Below are 11477 nucleotides of genomic sequence, written 5' to 3' on the forward strand. Positions count from 1 at the left end.
TTTTTTAACTATAAAAATTTATATTAAAATTTTTATAGTTATAAAAATAAAATATTTAATTTTGTTTATCATAATATCATCGATTTTACTAACGGAAGATACCACATGTATACGAATGATAAGTAAAAAGATAATTTCAACACTGATGACGGATGATAAAACTGTGGATTACTGTTGTGATGGTGATCGATAAGAATGATGTGATAGTTGATTTTGTCGATGTCGATTTGAACATCAATGATGAGGAAGAGGCAAAACGGTGAGGCATTTGCGTTGACGTTGCACCACCCTACCTCCTCTTCATTCTCGTTATGTTGGCACTGCATCACTCTGCCTCCTCATTATTCTCGTCAACCATCGTATCGTTCGGTACAGTAGTGCCTCCTTTGTGTCGCTATTCTATCTCCTCTTCGTTCTTGTCGATCATAATATCGTCGGAAGAGGAAGAGGAGGTAGAGCGGTGTGACACCGATGCAAATACCTCACCTCCCTCCTCTTCCTCCTCCAACGTTGCATTGCTCTACCTCTTCTTTATTCTTACCGACCATCGCATCGTTGAAAGAGAAAGTAGGTAAAACAATGCGATGCTAATGCATATGCTTAACCTCCCTCCTCCGGTGTCGATGTAAATGTCTCACTACTTTGCCTCCTCTTATTGTCGACATCATCATCATCATTAAAATTACCTTTTTATCCATCATTTTTGTATCATTCATACATATGTTTGTCATATGCTATATCTTCCATCAGTAAAATAAATGAGATTAAATATAAGGATTGAAATTTTAATATAACTATAAAGATTTTAATATAAATTTTTTAAGCGACAAGAAAATCTTGTCGCTTGCATTGCTATTTTTCTTTTTCCGATACTTACGATAAACCATAACCCCAATTGATCGTCATTTCTTTCTTGCATATTGGATATCATCACTCTATTGATGATTTCCCAATATGAGACGAAATAATGTTTACAAAATTGAATTAAATCCAATGAGATAAAGAGTACAGCACAAAATAACAGCACTTAAAGAGTAGACTATACAACGGGCTAGAAGCGACGTGGGAACGGCTGTTGACAAGGATAGCACACGACACACTCTAATGGGGTTAAGGTTACACATTAATAAGTAAAACTAAAATGTAGATTACTTCCCACTACTGCATCATTTATCGGCGATATGACTATGTTCTAAATAAAGACTACCCAATCGTAATCACTAAAAAATGTCAAACTATACAGATGAAACTACCAGAACTAGTAGAGGGAAAGATGGGTTGATACCATGTTCAAGCAATAAAAATATGCTTATCAATATGTTGTAGCCATCACATCACATTCTAATGGACACTACTTGTGAACAACTGCAATAAGGTTATCATAGAAAATCGTACTATATATTTGTGCCGAGATTACATGAGTCCAAAAACAAGAAATGAGAGCAAGAAAAGTTCCAGGCAAGTCTGATGAACTTACCTGTAACGAGTAGGGGATAATCTCGACTGCAATGGCTTTGGGAAATACTTGTCAACCATTTTCTGTTGATCTTTGAAAGAGATTCAAGCACCTATAGCCTGACTGACTCATTAGGAAGCACAATCAGGCCTCTTCTTTGCCCTTCTGCAGTCTCTCTAGCTCCAATTCAGCTTCCTCGAGCTGTAACCTCAGTGTAGATATTCTCTGTTGCACTTCCTCCACAGTGCCCCTGGTGAGGGAAGGCTTATATGGTGTAACAAAGTGTTGAGAGAGCTTTCTAAGAGCTTCAACCCCACAGACCTACAAAACCCACATCATAGATGTCTCGTACTTAGATGTCAACTTAGAAATAATCAAGCAGAAATTTCTACCTCTCCCGGAAGTAATGGCAATTTGGTGATATGGAAGTCATCGTACAACAGGTAGAACTGGTCAATGTATTTTTGTTGCATCTTTATTCGTGCTTTCAGTAATTTGGATTCAACAGCTACAAGAATGAAAATGAGTGATCTGAACTAGAATAAGATTTAGAATATGCTGGTGGAAATTAGCACGCTTCAACTTCAAAAGATGCAACTTGCAGTTTAGTCTAGATACGCACCTTCCTCATCAAAAATTACTTGATTAATAATAATATTATGGGCATCGATCTCAAACTTTGTTAGTTCTTGCACCAACCTCTCTGTTTCATAGAGAGAGAGAAACTCTGGAATGCAAACGCACACAAATGTTGTCAAATCCTGTCACAAAAGTTTACAATGTCAAGGAGGCAATAATCAGTAGATTTTCACACATGGTGCATTCAAACCAGTAAAATATATGATCACACCACTGAAACAAGTTTTATGAGTACACTAGTCATTTCAATTGACATAAGGTGCATTAAAACCAACAAAATAGATTATCACACCACTGAAACAATTAAGTTTTATGAGTACTCTTGTCACAGTTATATTAGATTATAAGCAACCAAATGATGAACCTAAACAGTATATCAGTACATCATCTGTATAATATTACCAATTATATACTTCAGCTAAAGAACAACTATAAGTTGGCGTCATCTAAAATGAACAACTCCTGCTGGCCCTTTTTTTTTTTCTTTCAAAATATTAGACTGAAGATTAATAGACATGACAGAGGCTTCTTCTTTGACTAAAAGCAAACAAAACAAAAGGGAAGTGCAGTGCCACCAATATGAGGTCTACAGACTGCGTACATGCAGCCTTACCCCTATGAGCAGATGATTTCATGACTCAAAATCTGATCAGCTAGATTGCAAAGGAGCAGACATACTGTGACACCAAGGCTCACCATCTAACTAAAAAACAAACAACCATCTATAATTTTTGGCTGATAAAAATAACACGAGAAGGCCTCCAATTAAAGAAAAAAGTCCACAGATACATCAATAATTCCAGAGACGGAAGGATGTTTATTGTCAATTGTATTTCTGAAGGAATCCTACAATTCCACATAATGAGCACTGCACCCACATGATGAGCTCCCCATTGAACATATATGGTGCGTAACCACCTAATGTAAACACGCACAATAATATCAAGATTCAATGTGTATGATAATTAGAGAACAACATATGGATCAAGAACATTATGATGTGTTCAAACAACATGTATAGTATGTACAATAATACACTCATGTACACCAATCTACCAAGGATGAAAATATAAGGTTCCCTATTAAATTGACCATGATCAGATCATAGATGCATAGACTCATGCTTATCTTATTCATTATAAATGAACCGAAGATACCCCAGGAACTATGTTAAACAAATTTTTCTATAGAACACAAAACATCAATTGCTACTGGCCAGTTAGTTTACTAAAAAAGATTATTAAACTTAAGAATCAATTTAAGAAACTTTCTTGATGCTACACAACAGACAAGTAGGATATCTGGAAGGTACGTGATCTTACTGGATCCTTAAATTGTTTGTTTACTTGCTCAATCACATCCTTCATACCCTCCAACTTTCCTAGCATTGCATCCTCATTGAACTCATCACCAAGACCAAAAAGACGAGTAGCCTGTCATCAGTGTTTAATAACAGAGTAAGTTGGCGAGAAGTACGAAGAAAGAGTGTGGACATCAATACTAAGCAAGAAAGTTAGTGAGAAAAAAGAATACATTACCAAAGAATTACAAGCAAATATTCAAAGTTCAAAAATAGAAAACATTTATCATGATAGAAAAATATAGCCATTTCTTGACATAGTAAGAAAGATAAATGCAATCTGTCTGATAATGTCAACAACCCAGTTCTGGAAACCTATGAAATGAGTTTTAATTCCATTTACTGAAATTTTAATGTAAAGCATCCTTTATTTAAAGTCATGAGATTTTAATTCATTTACTCATTCATCAACTGATAAAAAATTGAATGATATAGCACAATTGTGACTGTTCATGAACTTTGTACAACATAAATGTTTATATGGACTATGGAGACACTTTAAAGAATCTATATCAATGTATGTATCTTTAATTTTGAACTTCCTAATTGAAGCTCTAGATATTCTAGAAACTATTCTAATATCATTTTGATCTGAGACATTTTACTCCATATATTAAAACAAAATTTATAGTTGCACAAGATAATAATATGTAATGACTAATGAGTACTATATACGATACAATATTATATGAGTAAGTGGTTGGGTAGTGCCATCTATGCCAGTTTTGACATGTGTGACTTGTGGGTCATTCTGTACTGTATGATCTGCAAACTCCACACCAAATGCTTGGCCAACCTTAGGACTAGTGATCCAAGCCTCATGCATGTTAAATTGGGTTAGCAAGAAGGTGGCCTGACCCTCATCTAAACCTTCAAGAAAACCCACATGCGAGAATGGTTTTAGACATTCACATGATTTTTTTTGTATCCATAGATACTTTTCCTTAACAATCTTACCACATGTCATTCTCAGTCGCAACGCAGCTAACCAACAAAAAACTATATAAAAATACAATTGGTCATCAACTGAGTCATGACAAACTTTAGTAGGTTGTTGACTAATAATGAAAACAAGCTACACTTTGGCATTAGAGCAAGGTCAGACCTTTTATCATTTGGTATTACAGTGGGGTAATCTCCTTGCACTTTGAATTTCACATCGATTAGTAAAATACTTGCATGACCACCAATATGGACATCGATGATGCACTACCATTTTCTATGTCATCATACTATGAAGACTAAGACATTGAAATATAACGATACTTTTTTAGATGATTGAGAATCTATCAACCTATCCAGTGAGTCTACATAATGCCCCCTTGTCAACAATAATTTTACCATGTGTATCAAAAGACTCTACAAAGTACTTATTGATCGTTAAACCCACCTAGAATAAATTGTTAATATCAAAGATTATGCATCAATATTACTCCAGCGATTATTTTTATATGGCTGAGAGATCGCCAATGATCTGATCATCATTAGAGACTACCCCACTATACTATTGACATTCTCAACCAAATTAAGGATCTCCCATAGCCACTATTGCCCGCCATAGGCTCAAGGAGGGACAAGTCAGGGTTATAAACCTACAGAACCAAGTTACAACCTGGCAGACACCAAATATTGATGTAATGTGCTAAAAAATGACTTAAGTAGGTAAAAGACTATATTGCTGGCAGACACTTAATTAGATATACATGAAATTCAGAAGTAGGTAAAAGATTGGAGAGGTAGAAAAATGTCAATCATCGGAAAAAGTTAATATATGACCTAAGTAAAGCTAATAGAGCAAGATGTGTTGGCTCATCATATTCACATTTGACGCTTTAAAAAACAAACAGGAAATGGAACCAAGCTATTCTTAGCAAAATTAGACCATCAATTAGCTATATATCCTTTACAACTTACAGAGCCATAGAGTCAATATTACACGAATAACTAAGCATAGTTCAAGTACCTGGCTAAAAAGGCCACCAAATCTGTTTTTCAGAGCCATTACTTTCTCCAAACCCTTCTCTAAAGTTGATGGGAATTGCAACAATCGTAGAGTGTGACCAGTTGGAGCAGTATCAAACACTATAACTGAGTAATCCATTGTTTGAACTAATCTGTGGTATAAAGAAAAAGGTGGTTTTTAGTACTTTGTTTCCTTGATACAGGAAGTAGCTTAAGATAACTAGGATTTCCACAGTCTGAGACTTGAGAGAATAACCATTATATTTAGGTGACTAGCATCAGAATTCAGAAATCATAAATAAATAGTAACAAAAGCTTCAAGCGTATTAAAATATTTCCAAATAAACATTATAGTAACATGATAAGCATCAGAAATCAGAAATAATAAGTACACAACTGCATCCACAATTTTCAAACATATCAATCAGATTATAACACAGGAAAAATGGTATCATTAGCTGAAAATTATCATGGGTCTAAAGTTTATTAAAGTGATAACCACATAAATATATGACATCAAGAAAAAGGGCACAGAGAAGCAAAGAGCTCAACAAAAAGGTAACTAATAGGCAAAGAGATCAGACATGTAATAAGGCATCACGCTTTTAAGAAAATAATATCCAGATTAGATCATCACAAAACAAGAAAGCAACAAAAAAAAACTCAGAAAAATCAGTTTTTTGAAAGCAAGAATACGAACTTGACAAATAACATATGAAATGCCACCCTATATGGCTATAGATGTGGGTTGTAATTGACTCACATGACTAGATGCAGTGCAAACAAGAGTAGGCAAGTCTTGGGTGCAGAGAACAGATTAGAACATTTAAAAGGATGAATTTTTGGAAGTTCACATGAAAAAGATTTGAGTTAGAATTTCCCCAGAACCTCGGATCAAGAATGACTGATCAAATCAGTGAACTAGGATCAACTTATTAACTAATTTCAAATAATTAAAATAAACATGTGATTAGATCTTAGAACCTTTGGGTTGCAATAAAAAATTGATTTATGTCATATCAACATTAACAGATCAAGAAAAAGTAAAAATTCCATGCAGTTTTATACATAGGAACACTCTGATGCTAACAGGTCAAAATAAAGTTAGTGGTGCTGGAAGGATTCAGGAAGGTTTGAGGGGATCTCCTAGTTATGTGTTAGCATGGCATAGAAGCACAGCAGCTTTCAGGAGTGCCTAATCACTATAAAGTAAGCATCAAACAGTGAAAAGAAGTCACCATATCAAAATGGAGTCTCTGAAAGCCCATGTAAGAATTAGGGGTGTGTTTCTCCTTTTTTTTCTGATTATAGACAATAAAAAGAGTCAAAAAAAATTGTGTGAAGTCTCATCACTCTGTAGTTCACCCAAGAAAAGTCCAACAAATTTAGCAAGGCTTCTACCAATGTTAGCAGCACACCATGAAATATGAAAAAGCTTCTTTGATTTTGTATATTCAAGTCCATATTACGTGTCTTAGTGGCACATAATACAGGCATGTTCCTGCCAATTCTGTTTTAAGGGAATACCTAATCAATCTATTAGGACAAATTTTAACTCCATGCTGATCCTGTTGTTCTAATGGTAACTTACCTCAGTTATTTCAGCCCAAGGAGTTGTCTGCCATGATATTCTTAGTGTATGTCACGATATGGCCCAACCTAATACTCTATCTCATCTGCATCAGCATAGCCAATGCCTATTTGGCCCTACATTAACATTCTTGATTCTGAAAAAGCCCAAATATCGGTTGTTTTCAACATGGTTCAACCTAGGATAGCTTGGTACAGTCCTTCAAAGTGCCAAGAGCCAAAACCAACATGATACAAGTCATGACTGGTTTGGTACCATGGTTAACTGGCCAAATAAGAATTACAACAGTTGAAATTCATCTCTTGTTATCCTCTTGAGTGGTATAGCATGCATGCCTTTCCCTGAGTTCATCTGGGTCTTCTCCAAATTGTCTTGAACTGAACTACATTGAAGCATATGGCTGAATTGGGATGGATATTAACTGAACTGGGCCCCCATAAGCTGGAATCTGCTGAAACAGTGTGCGTTTAGAATGAAACGTGCTGTAATAGGCTGCCCCGCGTTGTTCTATCCCATATATGTCAACGATGGTAGAAATAACTGACTTAAGGACAGTTAGGCCCTGGGTGAGACACGTTGTAACAATTCTCCTGTCCTAAATCCACCTTGTCCCAAAAATGGAGGATTGAAATTGTTTTACAAGATCCTTGTAACAATCGACACTCCCAAATCACTTTCTCAGCTTCCTCATCTTTCTTTTCACTTCACATGTTGGAAGTCATCATGATGTGCATCTTTTACAGTGCATATCTAGAAAGTTTCTTGGCTTTTTCATTGCTAAATAATAGTTGTCACCCAATTTCCAACAAATCTATATCCAATTTCTCGTCCACCATCCAAGATGTAGATGACTCTTTCAATCTCCAAGGAGACCAGGCATTTGCTGCAAAAAAATCCTCCAGTTGCTTCACTTGATTATCACCAATCATTACGGACAAATAGTTGATCTAAAGCATAGTTCACAAGATTGGCATTGGCATGGTGACGATAGAGAAACGATACAATCAGGTTCAACAGATCAGTCAAATTAGATTGACAAAAAAAAATTAAATAAAACAATATCACATGTTAAAGATTCTTTTATCTTCATATATATTAGGATACATAACTTCTCAAAATAAAAAATAGAACCAATATATAAAAGATGAGAACTGCATAAGAGAAATTATCGGAGTAATTCATTATAAATAACTAATATGAAGTGGTCCAAGGTTGGTTCACATCATAACAGTATGTTCTACTGAAATTACAGTATGAACTTTCTATTTGCACTTAATGTTATGACAAGAATTGATGTTACCATAGAGGAGAGCAGGTTCTTATTCTGTAGAATACCCATCAAACTGAGAACAGTTATAAATCCAAATCCAAGAGTAATAACCTTATTGTGATTACTGTAAAGGCAATGAACTTTCTTGAAGAATATTCAACACAGCAAGTAGCCTGCAGTTTTGGATAAGACCCTTGCTTGAACCCATATAACAGAGAACAATATTTATTCTGGAAATCTTAGAGAACAATAAAAAATTAGCAACGTTTGACATAGATTCTAGACATAGGGTGACTCTAACCTGTCCTGAGGGTAAACTCCAACTGATAATTGTCTCAAATTGCCTATAGAACATTAATAGTCATTTACAAAGCAGCTCAAGCATCAACAAAGACTAGAACAAGTCAAAGTGTCCAAACTATTGGGTCTGGCTACATTTGATCTTTTCTCATCATCAAAGTCTGTAGAGGTGATATTTTCAGTTATATCAAGACTCAAGAGCATTAAAAAATCTCTTATAAAATATTTCTAATAAAGTTTTCTCAGGACCTCTCTTCAAACTACTAATCCTAATCAAGTCATCTCTTCTAATTATAGCATGTTTCATATGTCTCAATTGAACATGTCTATACCATTTTAGTATTCCCATATTTCATCCTCTATTGAGATACACCTAATCGTTCATGGATAAAACAATTTCTAATTCTAACTTTTCTAGTAATCTTACATAGTCAGTTTCAACTAAAATGACTTTTTGTATATGATTTTTTTTAATTGACTAACATACCATAAATCATGGTTGACCATACACTTGTCATATTCTTTTAATTAAAGGGCACATGAGATTACATAAAACTATTGATACCTCTCTCAACTATAGTTATCCAGTTTTTTCACTCTATAAATGGTGTATTTATCAATCTCCCCTACCTCTCAAATAATAAACCTAAAATAATTAAAACTTTTACTTATAGGATCATGTTGTTCATACATCTTAACTAAACCCACAATTGTTCTTTTAATATAACTAAAATTACATTTATATACTTAGTGTTAATCTGAAAAAAAAATTAAATTAATCAAATATTTAGAAGAAGCTAAAGATTATAGTTTCAAAACCTTTTTGGTGAATGAACATGTGGTCTTATGACTCTTATCAACCATCATATAGAATTAATTGGTTCTAAAGTGAGAACAAAAAAACAGTTAAAAAAGATTAATACTTAAAATGCAGTTTTTCTCCTAGAAGTTATTCGAACATGTTAACAATGAATGCAGTCTCACATTTCCTTAGATCCCTATGCTGATGAAATAATTTGTTCTCTTATTATCAGAGCCAGACACAAAGCATGTTTAATGAAATGAGAATGATTTCCTTTACATGCTACATTACATGTATAAATTGTTCACTGGCATCATATTTGGTTTTTCACACTGCTCGCTAAGGCAACAAGTAAAGCTTCAAAATGTTGAACCAATAGCACTAGTTAAACATAAAAGACTAATTGCATTGCATTTAACTAGTTTAACATATAATTCATTCACTTTTGAACACTGAGAATTTGTTATTAAATCGTGCCACAATGGGTAAACGTTTCAGTCATAAGCAACCAAGGGTCTGAAACAAAATCATAATAGAAAGTCTAAAATTGATCACTCTTTTTCATATTTATGCCTGATAAGCATTGCACTTGGACTCGGTAACCCTCCATGCTGGTAATATACGTAGTGAAGAATAAAAACCTATTGCTATCTGATGTAGCAATCAAAGCGAACACAAATATCAGTTAAATCATCAGCACGAGAACGTCCGGCCCAATATTTACACGATTGCACATATACAGTTGCTTTTTCTATATGCGCCCTGTAAAGAGAACACAAGTGGAACGAGAGAAAACTTACTTTAGCATTTCAGCAAAGCTCATGGCCTCATCAACTCCAGGGATCGCATTTGTCAGCTCCGATAGAAACCCCTCGAGCCCCTCGTCAGATAAATTGTCCTCCTCCATCTTCGGATCCACCTCCTGCAGCCGACAGACAAGAATGGGTCAAGGAATCAACGATCGCCAGAACAGAAGAACAAGAAGGAACGTGGAACGAGAATGAAAACTGGATCGGATCGCATGGACGAGTCGACGGAAAGCGGCGCCAGAGAAAGGGTTAGTAGGTAATACCATGGCGTAGAGGTTGGAGAAGCCGTGGACAAGGGTGGGGATCTTGGTGAAGCGCTGCTGGAAGGCGTCGCTGAGGTTGTGGGCGGGGTCGGTGGAGATGACGAGGACGGACTGGCGGACCTGCGCGAGGAGGATGGAGAGGATGGAGCTGCAGGTCGTCTTCCCCACGCCGCCCTTCCCGCCCACGAACACCCACTTCAACGTCTCCTGCTCCAAGATGTTCCGCACCGTCCCCTCCAGCACCTCCACCTCGGCCGCCATCGCCGCCACGGCCAACCCCTTCACTTTTTCTGCCCCACCCTCTGTGTTCCTACAGATTCGACGCTTCTCCCTGCCGTTTGATGTAGGTGTAACCGGAAGACGAAAAGCGAGGACTACCAAGTATACAGGTTAAAGTAGATTGATGAGATTGGCTTTTGATTATTATCCGGAGGGCACTTATTATAGGGCTGCTGTTTTTAAAAATAATATTAAGCAAAAGAAAAATAAAAAACTAATATCACATCGGTTGTAAGAGGTGGTTACGTGGCATTCAGATTGGCAGTGACTATAAGGAACAAAAAAATAAAAATAAAAATAAAAATTATGAGACCCAATTCTATCTTTTTACTATTTATTATTTCCATGTAAGTTTTCTTTAATAACTTTCACAACAGAATTATTTAGTAAAACCCTTAATTGTTTTTTACCTTCTTTTTCTATCTTTTTTTTTTCTTTTAGCTATTCGTGTAGTCCGTAGACTCACAACAAATTATTTACTTTGAACGATGAGCGTACTTGTAATATGGTTTTGTCCTTTCAAAATATGTGAGCTCTAAAAAATATCTCTGATGATAAAAAACTTATGAACCCTTAGTTCTCATACTCTTCAACCAATATAAAACTAAATAATCTTATCATTGCTCCCTCCCGTAGGGAAGCCAATGGCTTATAACTAAGTTACATGGCTTGGGAGTGAATTTGCTCGACCGAGGTGTAGGCCTCGAGCCCCTCTTCTAGCGTCAATCTGATAAGAGACCATTTGA

General features: G+C 35.6%; 1 protein-coding gene across 1 annotated transcript; it reads right to left on the minus strand.

The window, feature by feature from the left end:
- Positions 1-1289: 1289 nt before the first annotated feature.
- LOC135633882 (ATPase GET3A-like) lies at positions 1290-10858 on the minus strand. The gene is made up of 7 exons (XM_065143854.1): positions 10453-10858; positions 10181-10302; positions 5419-5569; positions 3418-3528; positions 2079-2217; positions 1849-1964; positions 1290-1777 (listed from the first exon to the last, which is right to left on the minus strand). The coding sequence occupies exons 1-7, from the start codon at positions 10711-10713 to the stop codon at positions 1601-1603; spliced, it is 1077 nt and encodes a 358-aa protein (XP_064999926.1). The 5' UTR covers positions 10714-10858; the 3' UTR covers positions 1290-1600.
- Positions 10859-11477: the final 619 nt, after the last annotated feature.

This window comes from Musa acuminata, chromosome BXJ3-3 (assembly GCF_036884655.1).
Source record: "Musa acuminata AAA Group cultivar baxijiao chromosome BXJ3-3, Cavendish_Baxijiao_AAA, whole genome shotgun sequence".
NCBI lineage: Eukaryota > Viridiplantae > Streptophyta > Magnoliopsida > Zingiberales > Musaceae > Musa > Musa acuminata.